At 40.1% G+C, this 25,888-nt stretch overlaps 1 protein-coding gene across 6 annotated transcripts in view; it reads left to right on the top strand.

Annotated features, from left to right (window-relative positions):
• The window catches only part of prkcz (protein kinase C, zeta), a 128,194-nt gene that overhangs the window by 94,758 nt on the left and 7,548 nt on the right, over nucleotides 1-25,888 (top strand). For 5 of the 6 annotated variants that reach the window (XM_031310881.2, XM_036007901.1, XM_036007902.1 and 2 more), the window contains 3 exons: nucleotides 2,302-2,381; nucleotides 5,051-5,140; nucleotides 20,017-20,132. In XM_031310881.2, the coding sequence (XP_031166741.1) occupies nucleotides 2,302-2,381; nucleotides 5,051-5,140; nucleotides 20,017-20,132 (286 nt within the window). Of the gene's footprint in view, nucleotides 1-2,301; nucleotides 2,382-5,050; nucleotides 5,152-20,016; nucleotides 20,133-25,888 lie in introns of all 6 variants that reach the window. The other variant, XR_004898942.1, reaches the window with a different exon arrangement.

Genomic DNA, 25,888 nt, shown 5'->3' with positions numbered 1-25,888 from the left:
CATAGCCCACCCCTTTACCTCCACCTCCCTCCCTCTCTCACACAGCCTCCCACACAGTCCTCTATAACAGAAATTCCTCCATACTACGTGCGCCTCGTGTGACGCGTTATGTCTCTGCTGTGACCGTCAGGAGCATAGCGTGGCACCGCGGCTAGCATCTGCCACCAGTACCATCCTCCTGGCGGTCTTACTGGTAGAGCAGCAGGTTCCTAGATGAATTCCTGCCAACGGAAACCAACCCTTTCACTATAGGAGCCACCCGGCCATATGCCACCTAGCTAGACCCTGTGCCAGGCCCTGCTTTGGGTATCAGTGCTCCACATGCCAACCCCAGAGCTTTAGACAGACAGACAGACAGACAGACAGACAGCTGGCCAACATTTGATTCTGTGGGGAAACCAGCCGCAAGGTGGTATTCACATAAAAACATACCATTTTAATCACTGAAATATATTAAAAATGAAAGGTACTTCTAGAAAAAAGGAATATGACCGAAAAACAAACATCTTAATGGTATAACTAGGATAACTTAAGTCCACGTACTAGCTTTCCCCAGAGCTTTCAAACTAAGGCTGCTTGATTATGGAAACAAAATCTTAATCACAATTATTTTGGTCATTATTGAAATCACGATTATTCAGCACGATTACTCATTGACTTTTGGAAAGATGTTGCATTTATTGAACATAAAAAACCGGTGAAACAAATCAACAGTGGAAAAAACCTTGAACTGTGAAAAATATGAGTCATAATAATAAGAGTTCTTTACCAGCTGAACTGGTAAATCCTATTTTCTTAGTCAATTCAGCAGTGAATCACAAATGCTGTTTATAGAGAGCATACCTCATCTACATTTTTACAACTACATGTCTATTATGATGTGTTTTATCCACTTAGGGTATTCTGAAACATTAGATTTTGATGGGGAGTAATCACGCCTGTATGAGAACTGGGGTTGGGCATTGTTTTGATGTTAACAATTCCGATTCTTCCTTTCGATTCCGGTTCTTTTTTTTGTGATTAACAATTTTTTTTTTTTTAACTACATACAAAACATACAATTCACAACATGAACATAAACCAGATAAACCAGATAATATGTATAACTGACAACACCATTATCCCATCATACACGTCTCTCCCCAGCACAATGCTTCGTACGAGCCTCCAGAAAGCTCAGGTACTGATTTCCCCATTTTCTAGTCTAGTATAGACATCCAATCTGGCAAACCGTTTATATGACATTTTTTTCAAACGCCGCCACCCTAGCCATCTCACAAGCCCACTTCTGGATTGACGGCACCCCTTCATTCTTCCATCCTCTTAAAATAATCTGTCTGGCTATCATCAAACTAGTCTGGACCCAGCTTCTTTTGTGCTTATCCATCACGCTTAGGATTGACCCATCTCCCAGAACAAATAATCTTGGGCTGAATGGAACCCTGCAATCCAACATAGGTTATCATGTATCCCGGTCCAAAATTCCTGGACCTTATCACAGGACCATAGGACATGAAATAATTGGCCGTCCTGTGTATTTCAGACCAATTCTAAACAGTCTATACGGGGGGGTCCAATAGATTGATCCGGTTCCTATTGATTCTCGATTCCGATTCTTGGAGGGGTGGAGTTGAAACAGGTCACATGCTTATTTCACAGATAAGAGGAGAGTTTTATTTTGATTCAATGGTGATTTACAGTTTTACTGGGCTTTTTCAACGTAAAATAAAGCCACACTTCAGAGCGGAAACAAAAAACTTGCGCATGTTAAATTTGGAACCGATGATCGGATTTACAACCAAATTTTTCAAACAATTCCAATAAAAAAAACAATTCCATTGGAATCGTAATTTTTTAAAACGGTTCCAAGTTGGAACCGGTTTTCCATGCCCAATCCCAATGAGAACACACACTGATCACACAACCTCGAGCTGTGATTGGAGGGGAAAAAGAAAGAATCTGGCCACCTCAGCGTGGAGCACTATGTGTGAGGCAGTGCTACATCCTTCTATTTAGATTTTGAGGGAATACACTATTTTTCAGAGGGTTTCTTTGTTCTCGTTAGTATGACATTGTTGAGCTGTGGGAGTCTCAAGGCTGTGTGCAGACCATCAAAAGTGAGAGAAAGAACAGAACCGTGTCCTCTGCATCTCCTCCTTTCTTTTGACTCCCACTCAGCAGAGATGTTCACCCACAGGCAGGTTGGACTGTGAATCATCCTCCTCCCTACTCACGATTGTCATTTTCTCTCTCTCTCTCTCTCTCTCTCTCTTTTTGTTGTCCTTCTCTTTTGGCCAACAGTTATTCTTGAGAAGCCCATTCGCATCCCAAGGTCCCTGTCAGTGAAAGCTGCCAGCGTGCTCAAAGGCTTTCTAAACAAGGTGAGAGCAGTCCACTCCCCAATCAGCCCTCTCCATCTCTGTGTGTGTCTGTGTACAATGCTGCTGCTTAGTCAAATCCCCATGTGTGAAATCATGGCCAGGAACTTGGGCTGTGTTTTGGACAGCCAGGGACAGCCTCTTCATTTGGCTCAGACTGCCCGGGAAGTATCATTTGTTTCTGCGTTACAATAAGGTGAAACTTTAATGATACCTTCATTTCCATTAGGGTGCGGGCAAAATATTGAATGTACTTTAAATGAATTGATTGCATGTTTCAGCCACACGGTCTATGGTGCACAGAGTGCCTTCTTCTCACCTACTGTGGTCGTAAGATATGCAGATTGGGTCAAGGGACAAGAAGTTCAATTGCTAGTTGTTTGGTATATGTCACGGTTTTCAGGAGTTGCAGGTTTGGACCCAAACACAGCAGAAGAGACGAAGAGGTAGCAGGGAGAGTTTCAACGACGTTTCAAGGAACGTTTAATGACGAAAATAAACTAAAGTCCAAGTCAAGCAGGAAATAAATCAGAACTTCTTGACACAAAGTACGACGAACTGAAACCAGACAAAGTGAGCACACAGACTAAATACACAGAACAATGAGGGTTGTAACGAGAGACAGGTGACATAAGGGCTGATGAACAGGTAACACACATCAGGGCGGGGCAGACACTCACAAAGGCGGGAAAACAGACAAGGCAGGAAGTCAAACAAGACATGACATGGGAAGTGACTCTACAAAATAAAACAAGAACTAAACTAAACCCAGGATCATGAAAATATAGTTGTAATGAATACATTTAAATTAGGTTTGAAATGTTTAAACACTTTTATATATAAGACCAGATTTACTACTTCATTAGGAACCAATGGTGTTAGAGCGCCACACAGACAAGGCAGGGAAGTCAGAAAGTGTGGACGTTATGTATGGACACGTTGTTTTGGTGCTTACATGGAATTTGTTGAAAAAAAAAATAATATCTAGAATAACACCATCATTCTATCATTTCACTCAAGCAGGTTACAAGACTCAAGTTTTATGTTTAGAAAAAACGAATGGAAGACCATTTCCTGAAGCACAAAAAAATTGCGAAAACGCACATTTTGGTAAAGGGTCAGCAGCAAACGTAATGAACATGTAAAAACACTGGTGTTGCCCTTTAAGAAAGATAATAATCTAATTAAGTTTGTAGAATGAGCACAAGTACAAAGCATGCAGATTCTGCTGTGTGGACGAGTGTTTATGCATATCAGCCCTTGGTCTTGGGTGGTGGTGGCGTAGTGGATATGACACATGCCTTTGGTGTGGGAGACCGGGGTTCGATTCCCACGGCGATACATCAACCAATGTGTCCCTGAGCAAGACACTTAACCCCTAGTTGCTCCAGAGGCGTGCGACCTCTGATATATATAGCAATTGTAAGTCGCTTTGGATAAAAGCGTCAGCTAAATGACATGTTATGTTTTTTGTAACAAGGTTTCGTGTGTGTGACGTCTAAAGCCCAGTTCAGACCAAAGATTTGCGACGAGACGAAACCATTTTAGAACGTCGCAGGGAAAAGTTTCGGCGGTCTGAACCGGCCCGTCTCAGCTCGACTCAAACCAGCTGATGCCCTGTAAAGCGACTTTGAGTTCGTGAAAAGCGCTATATAAATTCAGTTTATTATTATTATTATTATTATTATGGTGCCGCTGCAACTCAGCTGGTCGAGTCTCCAGTGGCTGGTTTTAGAACGTCACTGTTTCAACAGCCAATAGAGAAGTAAGCTGGTAAAGTCGGCTACAAACTATAGAAATAAAATGATCCATAATCCGTTTTATTTTCATGTTACAAACAGCTGGTCGAAATGGCAGAGTTTTAGACGGAGCCTCAACAATCGCCCGAAAGCACGGTAACGTTATATGGGTAAGCTGACTGAAGTGAGGGCGCGCCCAGCGGCGCTAGAACAAAGCAGTGAATCAGGGAAATAAAAATGTGTTTTCGCCGATTCATCACTAGAAATGTAACTGTAGCAAGCATGTCACTATCACTAACGTTATTCACATTCATATTTAGACGAAACGAATGATATATCCAGCCAGAAAAAAAGCCTAAAAGTCGGAAGTTAGAACGGAAGTACAAAGAGGCGTTGTTATGGAGATGATACACCGCCTCGTTGCATTGGTGTGAACTGGCAGGTTTCAGAACGCTGCAGACCAATGCGTTGCAAGAAGTTGCAAGTTTCAACTCGTTTTGTCGCGAATCTTTGGTCTGAACTGGGCTTTAGCGTAGCTCCATGCATGCGGCTGCTTCTGTTCATTCACATACACATTACCTCTGTAAGTCATCACCATAATTGGGATAAAAAGAGCACAGTCCAAGTTATATTATTAATTGATTATTAAGCAGTTAGAGGGGGATATGTACACATATACATGCAGGGCATGACGAAAACATGTGTCCACATTGCTCCATTCTCTCAAGACTGTATAACTGTATAAATAATGTAAAATGCTATCCTATATACAGTCCCCCTGGACCTTATTTGTGTCCACATACAGTAGAGTGAGCCTGACTGTATGCCGGCATTGTCGACATCTAGATGCTGAATTATGAATAATAATCTCACATTGCATGAAATACAGTTGCTCCTGTTTACGTTCCTGACCAGCTGTCTTGGTCCCAACAGGATCCCAAGGAGCGGCTGGGTTGCCAGGTCCAGACGGGCTTCACAGATATCAAGGCACACACATTTTTCCGCAATATAGACTGGGACCAGGTAAGAGCAGAGTGAGTGAGGAGAGAAAGAAAAACCCTGCCTTGATTTGTTAATCAGTTTATTGCAGTTTATTTCAGTGTACACTTCCAACACAAAACTTCCAACAAAATATATAATCTTTCAAAAATATTGACACATTCCATGCCCATAAAATAGCAAGGGAGAAAAATGTATTCTTATATTGCCCACGCCTTTCTCAAAACATATAGAGGACATGGTAGTACGTGGTCTGCTATGACAACAACCTTTTGCTACAAAATGCCACAACAAAAACAAGATGAAAACTAAATGAAAAGTAACCTTCGAAAAACAAAAACATGATCAAATGTTATCCAATTTTAGTCGACAAAGAAATAACTAACAATACTGGGACAAATTGGTCATAGTACATGGTCTGCTATGACACCAACCTTTTGCTACAAAATAAGAGCCTGCACAGCAAGGAAACTTTGTTCCACGACAAAAACAAGATGAAAACTAAATCAAAAGTAACCTTCAAAAAACTAAAACATGACCAAATGTTATCCAATTTTAGTTGACAAAGAAAAACTAACAATACTGGGACAAATGAACTTATAATCGTTTAAATACAAAATCCTATTCAATGAGAGCAGTGAATGTTCACATGCGTTTTTTAGTGACGCATTTTCATTCGCTTTAATTTTTTCCCGTGTGAAAAGAAACCGAACCAGGTTAAAAACGCATTAAGTTTACCAACTCATGTACTGATTCAGATCAGAGCAAACAAAGTATAGGTTTGAAAATGCCCTAAAAGAAAAAAGAGGAAAAGAACAGGGTTCCAACTTCCAGAATAGTATCCCTCATTTCAAACAGATAAACTATGAGGTGGAAGTGTGATACATATTCTACTTAGAATATAATTTGGTAGGTGGGATCAGGGTGCGTGTTGCTTCCTGACAGACAGCTGCTGACAGCTGATTTGATGTGTGTCACAACTAATGTAACAACAAACAGAGAACAAACACTGCATTCCCACATTTAATGCCAATCAGCTCTGGGAACAGGGCCGCTGGCATTTCACATTCTCATTTGCCTTTTTTTAAACTTGATATATATATGGCCTAAATAACACAGAGAACAGTAAGGTGGAACTGTGTGTGTGTGTGTGTGTGTGTGTGTGTGTGTGTGTGTGTGTGTGGACACTGTGTGTAGACTGCTGCTCTGCCTTCGCCCTCTGTGGAGTAACAGGGCAAATAAAAGTGAATTCTTAATCACACGCGTATGCACACACATATTTGCACCAACTGAAACATTAGGATGTGTGTGTTGAGGTTGCAGTTGCGTGATTATTGGCGTAGCTCTGACGCACACATTAGAATAAGTATATAAATCCGTTTTCACCAGCAGGGCTGAGCAAAGTAACATTGTGCACAACTGGATTGTATCAATGGGCCTTCACTCACATAGATACGTAGATACCGCCTTCGGCTTGTGAGATGCGTGTGTGCCTCCGGCAATTTGGGGGTGGACATCTGACCCGTTTCACCATAAAGAGAAAGAGTTTTGTGCGACTTTTGTGCTGCTTTTGGATGTTCATGCGAAAGAAATGCCAAAACTAAGCAACATGTAATAACATTTTACAGATGAAGAGGGTGTCTTACAATATTTTTGTTACAAACATGTTTAATTTAAAATCAAAAGAGGTAATGTTAATCCTTCTTTTATGCTAACATAACTTTTAAGTGACTGTCCTGATACTGAATGCTAGCTTGTGTCCGGTAAAGTATTTTTTATTTAAGTAATTAGTAATACATCAGTAAGTTGCTGAAAATGATGTTTGTCGTGTGTGTGTTATTGAAACGGCTGACCTGCAGCTTCTCGAGTGGCCGCTTGAGGCGTGTCATTCCCCATAGACCCCCACGTTAAAAATCCAGACTTCACAGCAGAATTTATCATGTTTACAGCCTGGTACAAAAAAACCCGTTTTTGGTCTAAATTTCCTCCTTCATGACAACTGTACGGGGGTATTTTGGTATGAAAACCCTCATTTTTAATTGTATTGTAAAGTATTTTGTATCATAAATACACGTCTGGCATCTGTAGCGAAGCAAACCGCTTGAAAATCAGTTGGAAATACAGCGAGAAATGATATCAATTGCGGATAGACCTCTGCCTCGATAGACACATGCATTAAGAAGCGCAGCATGTCCGTCCTAAAATGCCGACCGCATCAACATATCGTTCCAACGAACAGCAGCGGCAAATGTGGTATCTATGTGTGTATATATATATATATATATATATGCTTTACTCATACAGATAGATTTGTTCTTTAATGGAACATATGACTGTTTTAAGAAAAGTGGTCGTTTACTTATTTTTTCCTTTTTAACAACTTAATTTCAATTTAATTGTACTTATAGTGTCAAATCCTAACAGAAGTTATCTCAGGACACTTTACAGATAGAGTAGGTCTAGACCAGGGGTGGCCAACCAGTTAGGTATAAAGAGCCACAAAAAAAATGCACCATAGCAAAAAGCCACACAACACATACACGTCCACACTACAACAGCAACAGTGTCTTCCAGATCTAATGACAGTCATAATACATTGCAGTTTTCATAGTTTTTTTTCTCACTTAGATTGACTCAGTGGGAAACCTGACAGTCTTTGTTATCCACAATCCTTTTCAGGTCTTGCTTGAACTCGGTTGTAGCCACTCGAAGCAACTCTTTCACTCATTTGTCACTAAAGGGGCTTTCAAACAATCGGATTCAGCAGTGAAAGGGTTAACGAGGAAGGTGATCTGTGGCCGCTGTTTTTCCTCAGGTTGCAGAATCTGTCCTCAAAACTCTGCTGCATTATTTTCCATTTTAAAATAATTGGCAAATGTATTGGCAGATGCATTCAAATGTGTTTTTTTGTTTACTTATCTGAAATACTGTATGTTTCAGAAAAGTTAAAAACAATCAACCAATGACACAGCCCCCAGCCACACAGTAAGAGCCTCACAGGAGCAGGCAAAGAGCCGCATACGGCTCAAGAGCCACAGGTTCGCCACCCCTGGTCTAGACCAACAGTTCCCCCCAAAAGCAAGCATTTGGTGCGACAGCGGCGAGGAATAATTTCCTTTTAACAGGCAGAAACCCCGGGAAGACCCTGGCTCCTGGTGGGCGGCCTTCTGTCTCGACCGGGTAGAAGCTAGGCCTGCATGATAAATCGTTATAAAATCGCGATCTCGAGTCACCCCTGTTCGCGATTTAATTTAAATGACTTCGATTTTTTTTTCTCCTTCAATTAATTTATTGAAAGCATTTGACATTAACATGTTTTAATTATGTAAAGACATGTTCAATGAGTTCAGATAGAGCCTGTATCAGGGCCATATTTAGTTCAATGTGTTATATGTCACTATTTTTGGTAGCCTACTGTACTTAAATGGCCAGTATGTACTTTATTTTCTTTATTCGTTGAAGCCTCTATGTTTACAGGCTTGTGGTGATGATCCATGTGCTATAGGTGCCAAAACAAATCTATGTTTGGTACTGCAATTTGTTTTGTTTTGTCATGGTTCATGTGTGCAACAAACATTACACTTCGTGAGAAAAGAATTGTGGCAGAGAATCGTGATATCAATTCTAAGCTACACAATTGTGATTCATATTTTACCCCGAATCGTGCAGGCCTAGCAGAAACGAAGCTTAAAAGCTAAGTTAGGGACTGTTCGTTTTTATTAAAGGGGCTACCGGAGGAGTTTGGGGATCTTTAGTCAAAATAGACTTGACCCTCCCTTCGACAGCAATACATTTTTCTATGAGCCTCCGAAATGATTGGGAAAAAAGGCATGTCCCTCCCCAACAATTTATTGATGCCTTCTGTACTGTTTTGTGCTTGGCAAAGATGTACAGATAACCACTGTTTTTTTACAGCCATGCCATACTGTACACAACTTAACCCTTGTGTTGACTTCGGGTCAAATTGACAACATTTTTTGTTTTATATCAGAAAATATGGGACGTAGAAATAAGCGCTGAAAATGTGTAGAAGAAAAATTTAACAATTTAAAACGTTGGAAAAAGCAAAAACAAACTGTGAAAAAAAGGCGTAAGAAAAGTGGTTTTTTCCAAGGTTGACGGGAAGACAACACAAGGGTTAACCTCTGCTTTCTCATCTTATACATCACACTCCACTATTATGGTGGCCATTTCAGTAGATTTACTCACTAACATTGTTGTGGAAACACAATAAGCATGGAAACTAAATGCACACTTCCTGCATTACTGCATTACTTCAAATATTAAGTTACTCCTCTAGTAAACTAGTATTCACATGAAATAAAACAATAAAACATTGAGACCATTCAGCAAAGCACACTGGGTAATAACCCATATTGACAGCTGGCCCGCCCAATCAGAAATTCAAAGTTAAAACACTAGAGAACGTTTCCCACTTCGGTCCCCCTACAGGTTGTCTCATTGGAACTACAACTGGAAACTTTATACATTGTTTGTCTGCTATTTCATTACTAAATTCACTTCTGAGACTTTTTTATGCAAGAAATCAACTATGTAGAGCTCAAATATGGGCCGTTACGAAAATGTATGGCTATTGCAAATTTGGTCGGAGTTCAGAAGCTCCACAGTCTGACGTGACAGCCGATGGGTGCCTGCCAGGGTTGCTGGCTTGCCGCCCGGCCTGTCCACCTTCACAGACCCCGCTGTGAGCTGACTGGAGCTCTATCAGGAGACTCGCGGACAAGAGGCGTTTATTTCCCTGATCGTCACAACACACTCAACACACATATCCATTATAAGATTAACTGGAACCTGTGGTTTTTCGAAGTTATAATGCTCCACAAGAGATTGCGGACGTAACAAGCTTGCTGACTGGATAAGGAGCAGGCAGAGGAGAGGGAGAGCAGCGTCTGACAGGGCAGAAACATACCCGTCTCCCTTTGACAGTCTTGTATATAAATTATAACATGTAGATCTGTCTTCCTCTATCATAGGCGCAGATTTCAGTTTTCCTCCATGGGTGCTCACGGGCGCACAAGGGTGTATGGCTGTAGCCTGGATACCTCCTGTCCAGAGCCAACGTGAAACCTTTCAGCTAGTCAGCTTCATTATATTCCATCTTCATGACAGTGACGATACTTTGGCAACAGGTGGCGCAGTTAGCTATTTAGTTGCATTCTCAAAGAAAGCAACTCCAAACTCGTGTTGCTGTCATGTTGCGATTTTTTTTGGGTCAGACCCATCTGCTAGTGATGGGGGGCTGAGACTGAGAACTACATGGAAAAATATGCACCAAACAAGCCACTTTGAAATTGTGCTGCTTTCATGAATACAAAAGTTTGGTGACCCTCTCCCCTAGACTAAAAAACATTGGGTGACCCTCCCCTCAACAAAGAATAAAAAGACATGACCCTTCCCTATTTTCCTCCCGTGGGCCATTCCATAAATACCAAACAGTCCCTTAGTAAGATGGATTAATGGGACATAAATGCACACAGATAAAGAGAGAGAGGATCTGAATTTTCTCTTCTTCACAAACTAAATTCATGAATGATTAGACCTTCATCCACAGAGGGGAAACACTTGTTTGAGCAAAAACTCATAATACCTTAATCTGAATGATTTGGGAGTTTAAATATATTTAAAACAACAACAACAACAACAACAACAACAACACAGTATCTGTGTGATGTGCATCAAGGCTCATCAATTTACTGAATGGTTTTTGCCATATTTTGTCATGACAGCTTATACAACTTAGTAGTTGCTTGGAAAGTTCTCACAGCTGCCTCAGGGTCTTTGTGCAAGTCTCCCATCAAAGTGAGATCTTTGTTGCGATGGGTTTTAGCATCAAACTTCATGTCGAACTGTTGCATCTTTATGTCGGTACAGCTGCTAAATGTCACAGATTTGACAGCTGTAGTAAACTTGTTTTGTGTCCCCCGACACCACTGCTGACACTGCTACACTTGCTTTTCATCTGCTGGTTTCTGACAGCAGGACTTGAGTCGGTGTGATGTGACACTTCCTTCTTTTTTTTTTTACTCCTAAGTAACATTTCTGTGAGTGAAACAGGTAGCCTCATATACGTAGCAATTTGGGAGCACTGAAGATTAAAATGATCACAAATACGCACCTGTGTATTCTAGTGTGGGAATTTCTGTAGCATGTGTATTTCCTTTTAAAAACTCTGTAAAGTGTCTTTGAGTGTTGCAAAAAAGCGCTATATAAAAAAACAATGCATTATTATTATTTATTCATGAACAGAGTACAGTATGAGCAAACCTCGGGGGAAAAAAGTAAGAGAGATTTAGTATAAAACGCTCTTGCATGAGGCCAAATTCAACTTTATATCAAGAAAGCACTACAATATGCTTATGATTCATGCAATTGTAACATTAAATGTGACATAGTTACTGTATTACTGTTGGAGTTTTATCAGAAGGCTAATTTTTAATCCAATTTATATTAGCTAATTATCATGAATCAATATAAAATATATCAAAACACAGATTATGTTGACTTCAGGTAGCTCATTAGTCATTATCATTGTATAGACAAATATCAATATTAAAAATATCATAATTTAGAGCTGTGATGCTAGGTGTTGTATTTTATTTTGAGCCCTTATGTTCTGAATTCTACACGTTGCAAGAGCACTTGTGTCCAGTTTACAGAGACTATAAAAGGAGCTTAAATATGCTACTCTATTAGACATTAGAGCAAATGCTAATTAAAGATGAATTGAGGCCATTTCTCTATCCTCACTGTTGCCGTGTCCCTCATGGGACAATTAGGTGGGGTGGCAGGTAGTATAGTGGCGTGAAAGAGGACGAAAACAATTGTCAAGAGTGAGTTAATGAGTGCCGCCACGGTGCCTGTGATGTACACACCAAAGGCAAACTGGGGAAAGATTTCAAAGCGGCGAGAAACCCTGAGCCCAGCGACAACGCTCCCGTGTAGCACCGAGGGAAAACAAGTTGACAAAGCTGTGAGAGGAGGAGAAGCGACGCTCTCTGCCCTCAAACTAGAAACCTGTCTCCAGACCTGACAGGCCTGGCACGCCGCTACTGTTGTTACACATATTAATATTCATCAGACAGTTCCTGAGGGAGCGCGGAGTTCTCTCTCTCTCTGAAGAGATGACACATTTGAATATCATTTACCTGCCGTCCTCTTTTATGCCCTCGCCAAATCCACACATCTTTACTGCCAGAACACTGTCAAAGTTGATGAGGGTTGTGAAGAAATGTATAATTTGGAAGCTGTTGTGAGTTCTTTTTCATTGACACTGAGATCACATTTAGGCAGGGAACTAGATATCCATCCCCTGCACTGCATGCTGTGGATATGTTTTTGTCTTACTTTTGAACCCATACATAGTTTACTTTAACTTGCTGTTTTGTTCCATATTAACACAAGAAGGCCAAGGTTAAGAGATTTATGATAATTCACAATTTACAGTCTTTTTTTCTGTGCAAAAAGTCCAACCGAAGCTCATCTGAGGCAGAAGTTGAGTTAGCCCAATCAAGCAGTTATCTTCGGCCTACATATGTAGGTTTATTTTCAGTGTTTTGTTCTTAAAGGGTAACTTTTTTCAACAATCATGTTTTTGTGTCTAAGTGACTGATGGGAACAACAATCTTTGACATTGGCCCAGTATTAAGCAAGATCGCTGCAGTCGGCAGTCAGCGAAAACAAGCTACAATGTTATTGGGCAGTTGTGGATCTTCAATTTATATCCACAAAAGTGCTTGTTTTGCCACTGACATGCTCAGATTCATATTCTAAGTGTCTGACAACGTTATGGAAAGGATTTCTAAGTAGGTCGACCTTTCTGTTAAAGAGTAAGATCCTTTTTTTAAACATAAAAACATCTGCGAAATTGCGATCACTAAACCCACCAGACGCCATGTAAATAAACAGTAATTTTATCATCGTAAAATACACTTCGTTCAAAATCGACAGAACTACGAAACTACGAAAAGCCGTTTTGGTACTAGACCAATTTCAAAGAGTGTTCACATCGGTCACTTACACAGAAAAACATAGGAAAATAGGGTCCAGGTTGAAAAAAAACTAACCCTTTAAAGCACTGGTAACCTGATTGATCTGTTGGCTTGTTTACAACCTGTCTGAATGCTCATGTTTCTTCATAGTGTGGCCATGTTCAGCACTTGAGGTAACCTTATTTAAACAAAAGAAAAAAACAGCGATCCTGTTCAGAGAGCACCACGTTTTCTTTCGGAAAAGTCCCTTTCTCTATTGAGGCGAGCAGTTTATTTGCGGGATGGTCACTATCTGACAGCCGATCTGTACAAGAAGAAGATATTTTGAAAAATATTTAATTTCCAAAACTCAAACCAACAGTGAAGTGAAGGCACTCTCTGATGGTAATCTCCTTGTTCTTATGGAGATGTGCTTCTACACCGCTGTGGCAGGGTTTGAAGAGAGCTAAAGCTCCACTCAGAGTGTGTGATTAAGTAAAACAGTGTGAGTGTGTGTAAGTGTGTGATGCATGGCATCTGTTGACTGTGGTAAGTCTGCAGTCACATTAACGGCTGCCTCAGATCAGGGGGATTGTCACATCGTCCAATCCTGTCCTGAAAGCATCGATGCCACCGGGGATATACACACACCACACACACACACACACACACACACACACACACACACACAAACACACAAACACACACACACACACTCTGACAGGTACTGTGATCTGAGAACCCATGGATCGCCTGTATAGCCCTGGCACCTCTTTTATGCGCCCCTCTGGCCTCAGGGGCACTTCCCGTGTGTGTGTGTGTGTGTGTGTGCGTGTGCGTGCGTGCGTGCATGCATTTGTGTGTGTGAAGGTGCCGGGCTCGTTCCTGGCCTTCAGTGTGGTTCATTACCACCACACAGAGCTTCAGCCTGCCCAACAACACATCAGAGAGACTAGGGAAAGTAGGAGGAGAGGGATGTGAAAAAAAGATGAAAGAATTGACAATGAGTAAGACATAGACAAACGGAGAGGAGAAAGATGGAGACAGGATGTGAGGGGGTGAAACTGACAGAGAAGTGTAGGTAGGCGCTGAAAAAAACAAAATAATAATAAAAAATTAGCAAAGAGAGCGAGAGATTGGGGGAAGGTGGGCCAATTTCATGGAAAGGGAGCGATAGGAAGAGGTGTAAAAAGAGAAAGTGAGTTGTTTGTGCGTTTGAAGCTGTTTCCACAAAGCACTTTGAAGCAATAACACTAATGAAGCAAAAAAACAGCAGGACAACCCGGAGTGTTGTAGGAACTAAACACACACACTCAGGAAACAACTGACAAACAAGAAGTGGAACTGGAGAGCAAGTTGTGAGTGTTTGATAAATTCCTCAACCGTATTCATACCTAAACAACAAAATAGGTTATTTGTCAGTGCCTTCCAAAATGATGTTCTGATCTGCCATCTCTATGGTTAAGGTTTGGTTCAAGTAAAGATAACTTTTTTTATCTTCATAAATGTACTTGACAGGGACAATTCATGTAAGCATTGTCACATTTAAATAAGTAGAACCGGTGCAGTGCATGTAGGACCTCTAGTCAAAGTTAATTTACAGACCTTGTCCCTGGTAAAAACACATGAATACTCGATTCTGATTGGCTGCGGGGTGCATAAAAAAGTGACGGAGGACACCTACTGAAGGAGTTCCGGTGAAACTGACTGTTTACTGTTCTAAATGAATGTGCTACATTAAAACAAAAAGGAAATGTGAATCTGCTATTTCCAACACTGCCTCTGAACACCACAGGATGGCGCTAACACACAAGCTGCAAGAAGTAAGTTATACTGCCCCTCTGAACTGACTTTGTTTCACAGCGAATAACGTTATCTCACATCCCGGTCACTGTTCAGGTCGCTGCTTCAGGCTGCGGCCGACAGTAACGTTAGACATCGCGGATAAAATTGTTCGTAAAAGTCGTTACATTGTTATGGGGACAATGACATGGTTGGATAGCTAGCTTGTCTTGTTGTTCAACATACTGTCAAATATTGTTACTGATTGGCAACTGTACACAATGTTATTGACTTTGGATCTTACTAGCATAGCGTTAGCTTTCCTGGCTCGTAGCTCAGCTGAAGGGTTCTACGAGCGGAGCGGACTATAAATATCTCCCGTTGCTAAGGGTGGCAAGTCGTATCTAAGGTCTTTCCTGTTTCTGCGCGTTGGACGGTTCACGCCTCACCGTCGTCCGTTAATACCTGACAATGGACACCTCGCTGGCCATTAACCCTTACTTATACAACAAGTCTAATAAACTAAAACGAATGCTGCATTTCCACTGCTTGGTACGGCACGACTCTACTCGACTCACTCTTTTTTGTTTAGTTTTTTCCATTAGCAAAAGTTGTGGATAGTATCTTGTACCTGGTACTGGTTTTGTTACCACCTCTGTCGATAAAGTGAGCTCAGCCAATAATAGAAGGTGGAGTTACAGTTTTTCTCAATTGCTAAAACACAATTTTTGAAAATTGCTCCATTTTCTGAAAACATTAAACACAAAACCTCTGACTCCTCTTGCAAAATGAAACGTTCGCCTCAAAACAGTTTTACCTGTGTTCAAAATCAAACACTGCTCTCAAATCATAAACAAAGTGATCAACATGATATACACTATCAAGCAGTCAGTAAACAATACACCAACAAATAGAAAACATATTGTTCAAAACATATAGTTCTCAGGGAGAAGTACATTTATCTCAAAACAAATTTCATATTTTTCCGTCATTGTCTTTAGATGAACGAAAACATGTTCCATCATTGTAGCTCAAAATTGATCAGAAATTACTACTCTGCTTTGCTCTTCGCAATTTTTGTTGGTCTTCCTCCTCCTTATACCCCTATTTTTACAGTACTGTACCCTGCATCTCACAAACTTGTCCTTTGTCTCTGTGATACTGTAATTCTTGTAATTCTTTGTTGATATAAATCTGCAACCAGTCAAAATCTATTAGCAGTCAGTACTGTTGGAAAGCACAATGTTCAGGGCCATACAATGTGTTCATTGTACAGTATACAGCCTACAATGCACTGTACTACAGTATACAATACTAAAAGGGACAAAAATCAAAGGAGTAAACGTGATCACTGTGCTTCTTCTTGTCTTTGGGCTGGGTCAGGCCAGAGCACTTTGTCGACATCACAAGCAATATTGTCCCTCCTGAGGCAACGGGGGAAGAAGCCTCTTGTGTGCCGTATCCAGCCCTGACACCTCGCATACGCACTCGTCCTCATCCTCTCACATCGTTTCATCTATCTATTCTCAGACTTTCTCCTTCCCACCTTCAACAACCTGTTTGCTCTCTGAACTGGCTTATATTGGTTGTGTCACATCATTTGAAACAAGTGAAATCAATTTTGAGTGGTTGTGTTCAATCAATGACATGTGTTCTCTAGTTGTATTTGATTGTTGCCACTTGTGTTTACCAGTATGGATGACATGTGCATTAGAGTGCAGAATGTGTTTTGAGAATGAGAATGTGTTTAGAGTTTTGCTGAAAAGTCTAAGTGAGATCTGCAAATTGCGTTTTCCATTGTGAAATGGTTTAAGGTATTGACAACAGACTGCACAATTAGCTAAATGAGTTCAGGCAACTGAGAACTTTGTTCAGCCAATGGGTTTTAGTGTTTTAGCAATTGAGAAAAACTGTAATACACTGCAGACCACTGAGAGTTCAGAGAGAACCATCACTAAAGCCAAGCTATCGTGATTTGCGACCACAACTAACACACCTACACTACGCCGCCGTACAATTGGCAAAGTGCAGACATCATTGCCGATGAAAGGATCCATGACGGGATCTGTGTGAAGTCTGACAAATGTCCTCAAGTGATGTCACTCGAGTCAGCGTCAGTTGATTCTGAAGACTACAAGTTTTAAAGTAAAGAAGTCTGGAGGTGTGGAGTTAGAAAAAAGTGAGCTTACCAGATCTTTGCTGCAGGCTAGAGGCTCCAGGCTTCATTATCCGCTACTAACTTAACACACCCCAATCTTCAACCCAACTGTCAGCGGTCGAGTTGCATTGTGGGTTATGTAGTCTCCAGGTTTCGACAAGAAAGAATATCAGGTAGGATAAAAAAAGACAACCACTTCTGCTGCATCGATTTTGCAAAAAAAATGAAACTGTCCAATGTGAGTCCAAAATGTTATATTAATTATGTAGGAGTGAAATGATAAATCAGTTTAGTACTCTTTTAAAGGCGACCTATTATGCTTTTACTTGTTTTCTGTCATATCTTTAATATTAAGTTGGATTTTTATGTTAAACATGGCCAATTTAAATAATGAGGTAAACGTATTTAAGAGAAATCCCCGTGAGCTAAAACGTTCAGATTTCCAACTGCTCTGAACACTCCGGTTTCAACAGTTTTTTCTACTCTCGGCTCTGTCAAGTAACACACACACACACACACAGAGGAAAAATAACTCACCTTTTAAGTACTACGAGTGGCAGCCGTAAAAGGATTTCACTGTAATGGATCATTTTGATGGAATTTCAGAATACAAGGATTTCCTTTCTTGTACTTTTATTGTATTATTATAATTACAAATTTAATCAAGAATGTATTGTCTTTTCGGGAGGAAACACTTTGACATTAAAATGATGCAACTGAAAGCTGAATATCAGCTGTAGGACATCACCTGGGTCAGCCTTCAAAAACTAAATGGATTCATCTCTATTTTAAGCTTCTATAAGCCTACTTGTAGCCAGGTTTTTTTCTAAATGCGTATATTCTTAGATTGAGTAAACATCCAACAACAACGCGGAGAGCAAAGCTGTGTACCTCAGTGCAAATGTCCTCAGTGCACATTTCAACAGGATGAGGGACCGATGTGAAACCATGGAAACAAACCAGACAAAAACTCTACTGGCTGAATCACTCGGGCACAATTACTCTACTGCTTCAACCTCCTGCATTCTGTTGTTTTTCTCTCCCTTTTCAGTCTTCATTTCCACTGAGAAATGTAGCAACAAGATGCCCATATTTTACTGTAGCAAATCTGACCATATGGAAAAGAGCCACAGTGTTTAAAATGCTTGATGTACAGTAAATCACACTATTTTTACGGGCTCAGTGACTGTTCATTCATTCATCTCAAATGTGCAGGTTTCTTTCCTTTCCTTATATTTTTGAGACACACTTATGTGGCAAACAAAGGCATTGACAAGTCAATTACAATATTAGTCAAACATCAATTAAAACAGATCCTCTAGCCTACTGTAAAATATTCTATATGTAACTTTTCACAAAATCCTTGTTATTAATGAAACCGGTGGCCATAAAGTGAACTGCTGTCAGCATCCTGTTGCTTGCGCGCGTGATCACACTCCATAGGGGGGAGCGAGCTTCCTGGGCTTCAGCCAAACAGTGACGGGACAGACATAAGACTGAACGTGATTGACCGGCATCATGTTAATAGAATCCTGGAAAATAAATTACAATCATGTTTATAATAAAGTAACCATCTGTAATGTTCCTATATTTTATTTGGACCATTGGCTCCATAATACTAACTAGCTTGCCATTTGCAAATTACTTTATCAGCTAACGATGCGAAGCAACAAATGGCAGATCCAGATAGCTAAGTTACAGCTAGCTGTCCAACCTTAGGTTACAGTTGGCCGCCTCTGCCTCGCATCGCTCTTGTCTAGTAGAAACCAATCCTAAGTTATACATTTTTTTTCTTTGTACAGTTACACCATTTATTGTTGTTTAAAATCAACACCTTTATAATACATAAGTAAGTATCATGGAGCACATTAGCTGGTCAAGTAATTTGGTAAGCTAGCCAACTAAGATATTTACTCAGATTGTATTTTGCTATTGATAACGTTGGCGAGCAATCAAGCTAAGGTGAGCCAGCTAGCTGTAACTTAGCTACGCTGCATGGATGTGGCGTTGGTTGCTTCGTAACATTAGCTGATAAAGTAATTAGCCAGATTAGCCCTGGGAGTCTGGATGATTTAGACGTTATACACTCAGCGCAGTATGTTGCTACGTTAGCTAGCTAGCTATTCATCATGTGAGCAAGCAAGCTAACTTTAGCAGACATTAACGCTAAAACCACATTATCACAATATATTTTACATGTCAGTGTTTCCTCTAGGATTTTTTTCAGCACCAGGTGGTTTTGTTGTAACCAGAGTCTGCCCATGCTGTGTTGCTTTTATATAGATTTTGCAGCGACAGCCTGTAGACGGACCTTCAGTTAGCGACTGTGGTAACTCATAATCAACCAGACCAAGCGCCGTGGCTCTGCTCTCGGACCACCTTGACTCCCCTCCGGATCAGCAAACTTCCTCACCCAGTACTGCTATTGGCCACCAGCCCCGGCGCTGGGGTTTGCACTGGCTGAATTTTAAGTTCATACTGTCACTAACTGAAGGTTCGCCAAGTAGCCTCCTAGCGGCAGGGAGTGGGGCCGAGGGACTAGAGGGTGACACAGGATTGGATTTCCCCTCCTGTCCCATCCCACTCCCACAAAAAAACTCCTGTCTTGTCCCAATCCCAGGAGAATGGTTCCCGTCGTATCCCGTTTACGTGTTTTGTCGAGCAGACAGGAGAGAATACACTTTTTTTTCTTAAAGATAACAGAACGACTAGCATTATGTTCAAAATAAAGACTTTTTTTGCACATGGCACTGGTGATACAGAGGTGGAAAGTTTTGTAGCACAGGCCACAAAATTGTAGCACAAGAAAAGTATCAAGTAAGTCCACTATAGTTTGACTATTCAAATTCTGTATTGGATTTAAAAAAAAGTCATTTTCAATGACCTTTTAAATGAGGTCTCCTCAGAGGAAAGGGTGGACAGCTTTGTTATAGGCCTACTGTACATAACACGTATGTTTTGTTTTTCCTCAGCTGGACAAGAAAGAGATGACGCCACCCTTCAAACCTCAAATCACTGATGACTACGGCCTCGAAAACTTTGACACGCAGTTTACTAATGAACCAGTGCAGCTAACACCAGATGATGAGTAAGTACTGCCTCTTCAACTCACAGCACTGTTAACCCTTGTGTTGTCCTCCCGCATCAAAATTAACACTTTTTTAGACACGTTTTTTTTTTCTCTCGCTTTTAAAAAAAATCTTTTTCAATGATTTTGGCACTTTTTCCATTACCACCAGTATATTCACCACTAGCACAGACTTATTAACAATAGTTTTACACTTATTTTTAGAAATCATGGTCAATAAATCTAATTTATAGGAAATTATCTACATTTTTTGTGGTAGAAAAAGCAAAAATTATGAATGATTGTACTAATAGTTAAGATCAGAGGAATGAAGCAAATGGATAATCACAGATATGTCAACGTTTAGTCAGGATAATGCTATTAAATTGAATAAAAGACCCACAGTTCATTGATAGTAGAGATCTGATCCTTAATTTCACTTATGAAGATCGTTTTATGGAACCATCCTTGTTATTTTGTGGCAGTTTGGTTGAAAGAAACCCAAATGTCTGATATAGAAACTTTGAACACGAGTCATATTTGACCCAAGGACAACAGGAGGGTTAAAGTTCAAGTCAACTTAACTTAAACCATTAAAGTCAACCTCATGTGAATCATTGTGCAACGTGGCATCATGACTTTGCGTAAACATACACGCCACTTTCCTAAAGCCAAATGGCGTGTTATCTGTACGCATTTTGAGCTATCCACATGTATGTCTACGCTGTATACAGCGGATGTAAACATACATACGTGTTATCGCGAGAACGTGCTATGCTATCGCGAGAACAACGTCACACGCGTGTAAAAAAAATTGGGTTTAGGGAAAGAACATTGGGAAAGGCTTTAGTACCACTCAAAAACGACAAAAACACGACGGTGACTGACGTCACACGCTTAGGAAAACAATAAACGGTTGGGTTTAGGAAAAGAACATTGGGGAAGGCTTTATTAAAAAAAAAAAAAAAAAAAAACGGTCATGTCAGTTTTTTCAAGTCACTACATAACTTTGACAGCAATACATTATTACCTCGAGCAGGTCGAGCAGGTTTTAGGTCTGCGATGTTGATAGCGTAGTGAAATGTGAAAAAGTAACTACCTGGAAAATGTGAAAAATATCAGACCTACACCCTTACAGCCCTTTAAAAACAAGTTTGAATTAGTCTCACTTTTTGTGTAAGGAAGTGAAACCATAATAAGACTACAGCTAATGTGCATAGTTCAGCTTTGAGCCTCTGACTGAGCGTTTCCCATGACATCGATTGAGTGCGAACTGAAAACCGGCGTTGCTAGGAGACTGTCACTTCTATGTTGGGCTGATGTCTGTGTCTTTTAAACATTCAACATGTTTGAAGACCATGTATGTATTCCATTTAAAAAAAGTTGCAGCTAGTTTTCCTAGCTTGCTTTTCATTTATGTTATTTCAACGCCTGCTGAGTCATCAGCAGCTCCTGCACACTCAGTGCTGTGTTAGTCCCAGGGTATAGAAGGAAGGGGACTAGCTAGTGTTAGCCGTCTCTGAGTCATGGGTCCAGCCAGATGTGGTGACAGTCAAAACTCACAGCAAGGGGTAGTCTCAACATGGTAACCTCAACACGTTACCCTGTGATTCAGTGAGTCATGAAGTAAAAGTGCTGAGGTCATAAACGAGGCAAAGCACTTGGCAGCAATGTCGGTCCCCAGCTAAATCAAAACAATAGTAGCGGGATTAAAACTGCCTGGGCTGTTGACATCAAAGTGGTCTTGTGCCACAGCTATGGCGCCTATCATATTACAATATTGACCAAAGAAAAACTATATAAAGGCACTACCACTGCAGAGACATAATAACAAGAAGATATATATTGATTTCTTAGCAAAACATTGCATTTCAATTTCAGTTGGACTTGTTTGTAATATATCTTTGCTTGCTTGCTTCAACGCTGTCTTCTATATTGCTTCTATATTCTACCTTGCAAATGAAATTGTGTCTTTTGCTTTTGATTTGTGTCACAATTAATGAATTAAATAGAGCATCATATTGCAGCAAATTTGTTGGTCAGTGGCCACCAGGCCCAAACTAATTGTACCTGGCAGGTGTGAATATGTCCAGCTGTAACATGTAAGATGTGCAGATAAAACTAATTAGTGGAACCTATCATGGTCAAAGAGAGGTTTACAAAACGTGTATTTTTCCAGTGGGTGGGTGTTGTGCCATCTTCCCAGAAGACTTCTGCATCCAATAAAGAAAAACATACCCCCCTCTGACTTCCCAACATTGACGTCTTTATCCATCAGGGACATTGTTTTGATTAATGCCATCATGTAGCCTCCAGGATCCGACAGGAGCGCTGGTTTAAGATTTAACTTTGGAAAGAAAAGGCTGAAGAGATCTGGCACAACAACACACACGGTGCTGCTTCAGACAAAAACACGAGCATGGCCAGTTTTCCACTGTGCCATCACAAAATGGATTCCGTAAGGCTTTGGCAGGCCCTGCTCATAGATATTACCAGGCTTATGTTAGACAACGTTTTCATTTGAAATCATGCTGGTTACATTTTTCAGGCTCCAAAATTTATATTTTTCCTGCAAAGCTTTTATTGGACTGACTTTAGCAAACCATTTCTCAACAACCGCACTGATCAAAAGCAGAAGCTCAACTGAAAATTAAATACACCATGCACCTCGCCCAAAATGTGATCCTTATTAGCATTTTCATCAATGACAAAAAGTCTCAATTCTCTGATTCCAGCTTCTTAAATGTGAATGTGTTCTAGTTTCTTCACTCTTTTGTGACAGTAAACTAAATATCTTTGAATTATGGACAATACAAGACATTTCAGGATGTCATCTTGGGCTATAAAAACACTACCTCTATGATCTCTCTCCATGAACAGCTATGTGTCTTTTGACTCTTCGTAGTCTCGACACAGTGAATCATTGAGCTAGAGATAAGGCAGAAACATCTTGCACTTGATTGTATGAGTAAAGTTTGAAAAAGGAAAACAAAGACCTTTAGAGAAAAGTCTAAACGTTGACTTACTTTCACAGCTTAGCACACCTGGTCATGTTCCTGCATAAATCGGGCGTGAATGTCAGAATGAGTGTTTTGTAAAGGTCAGTCCCTCCAGGATTTCGCGATTGCGCCAATTCACGCAAATTTAACCAATCACCGTGAATTTGGTGCGACTCGCAATTTTGACCAATCACCGCAACTTTTCCGCAAATTTGACCAATAACCAGAGTTTCCCGCGACTTCAACCAATCCCAGCAGTCCTACGTGCCAGACTTTACGTCAGTATGTGACTCTGAGAGCCACTGACCAAGCGGGAGTGAGAACGGGTTGACGTAACACACGTAAGTCTGCAAATTCATTTCCTTGTTTCTGATATGAAGACGAGACGTGTGTGACTCAAACATCTCACATTTACCAACAAAATGTACAGCGAAAGGCCGTGTAAAACATTTCAGACCGTCCTGCCAACCTGTATACATTTTTATATATATATATATATATATATATATATATATATATATATATATATATATATATATATATATATTTTTTTTTTTTTTTTTTTTCCCCCCAAAGGACAAATGCTGTTGTTTGTACAGAGATTGTATTTTTTACATTTTCAATCCCCCCCGACCAACCCAGAACAGTCTGCCTTACATAATATGTATTAATAGTAATAGTACAAAATATTATGAGAATAATAATAATAATAATAATAATTATAATATATTAAAATTAAATTAAAAAAAAAGAGAAAAAAAAAAAAAAAGTTGGACACCACAATCAAGTGTAACAATGATACAACAATAAACACAAGCCCTACATATGTACAAATGTAAATACCTGGAGAAACACCTGGAGCACTTGTGCTGAAGTATCAAAGACCACGAGTTTGTCATATAGAGAGGTGTGTGTGTAAAAGGTACCAATGTAAATCCCACTACTCCCCAGGAAGTACATTTATGGCAGAGAAATAGGATAATAAGGGTTGCCAGACATCTGAAAATGTATGGGAGCATCTAATTGAATATTTAATCTTTTCCAAATGTAGGTATAACATCAGATCCTGAAGCCAATGCGATGCTTTAGGTGGGTTTGCAGATTTCCATTGTAGTAACACCCGTCTGCGAGCCAATAAGGATGCAAAAGCAATAATGTTTAGTTGCCTTCGAGTCAGATTCGATTCATCAGCTGGAGCACCAAATATAGCAAATTCAGCACTTGGTTTCAGTTGTACGTTACATACTTGAGAGAGTGTATCAAATATAGTTGACCAGTAAACAGTAAGTGTAGGGCACGTCCAAAACATGTGAGTCAGATCAGCTTCTCCAGTGTGACATCTTATACAGGTCTTATCAAAAGTAGGATTAAAAGAAGCAATCCTTGTTCTGCTTAGGTGCACACGGTGCAAAACCTTAAACTGTATAAGACTCAATCGGGCACAAGTGGTACTACCATTCACTCTATGGAGGGCATTGCTCCAAAACTCCTCTGAGAATACTGTTCCAAGCTCTTTCTCCCATCTACTTTTAACTTTGTCTGTTCCTACACTTTTTAAAGACATGGAAATTGTATATATTCTTGAGATAAAACCTTGTAGATGGAGGGGAGCTTCAAACAGAGAGTCTGCAGGAGACTTAGATGGAATATGTGGAAATGATGGGCTTTGGGCGTTCACAAAATGTCGTATCTGAAAATAACGAAAAAGGTCAGCTTCATTAAGATTGAATTTAGAACGCAAATCATTAAAACTAGCAAAAAGACCATCAATATAAAGATCACCAAATTGAGCGATGCCCTTATCTTGCCATTGTTTAAATGCAGAGTCTAGTTGGGCAGGGAGGAATGCATGATTGGTGCATATTGGGCTCTGAAGCAAAAGTGCTTGTCTTAACTGCAAATGTTGGCGTAGTAGTCCAAATTTTTAGTACAATGAACAACCGGATTTAATTTATATTGTGCTATTTTAATAGGTAGGCTAGATGTTAATAGGGCTTGTAGAGAGGTTGCTGTGCAGGATTTAGATTCTGTTTCACACCAATCAGTGGTACCTGATGAGTGCATCCAGTAGACTATCTTTTGAACTTGGGCTGCCCAATAATAATATAAAAAAATTAGGGAGAGCTAAAACCCCATCACTCCTGTGCTTCTGGAGAAACTCTTTCCGAATCCTAGGGGTTTTTCCATCCCATATAAAACTGGAAATAAGTTTGTCTAATCTGTTGAAAAAAGCTGTGGATAGGAAGGCATTGAAATAAATATAAGAATCTCGGGAGAACTGTCATTTTAACACAGTTCACCCTACCAGCCAGGGTTAGATGAAGAATCCTCCATTTTTGAAGATCGGATTTAAGTTTAATCAAAAGAGGAGTAAAATTATTTTCAAAAAGTCCTCTAAAGTTATGTGCAATATTGATGCCCAGATATTTAAACCCAGATCTTGCCAAGCGAAAGGGGAACGCAGAGTCAGGCATATGCCTGGCAAGTGTGTTAACAGGCATGCATTCACTTTTAGAGATATTCAATTTATAGCCTGAGAAAGCCCCAAAATTGTGCAAGATTTTGATAATATCATTGATGTATGATAAAGGATCTGAGATGTAAAGAAGCAAGTCATCAGCGTATAATGAGAGTTTATGTTCAACACCCCACCTATTTATACCATGAAAAGAAGGTGTGGATTTTAATACCAGAGAGAGTGGTTCAATTGCAACTGTAAACAAAAGGGGGCTTAATGGGCACCCGTGCCGAGTGCCTCTTGATAGAGAAAAAATTTTG

This window comes from Sander lucioperca, chromosome 12 (assembly GCF_008315115.2).
Source record: "Sander lucioperca isolate FBNREF2018 chromosome 12, SLUC_FBN_1.2, whole genome shotgun sequence".
Classification (NCBI taxonomy): domain Eukaryota; kingdom Metazoa; phylum Chordata; class Actinopteri; order Perciformes; family Percidae; genus Sander; species Sander lucioperca.
Note: the sequence above shows the minus strand (reverse complement) of the source record. Positions and strands in the feature narration are given on the sequence as shown.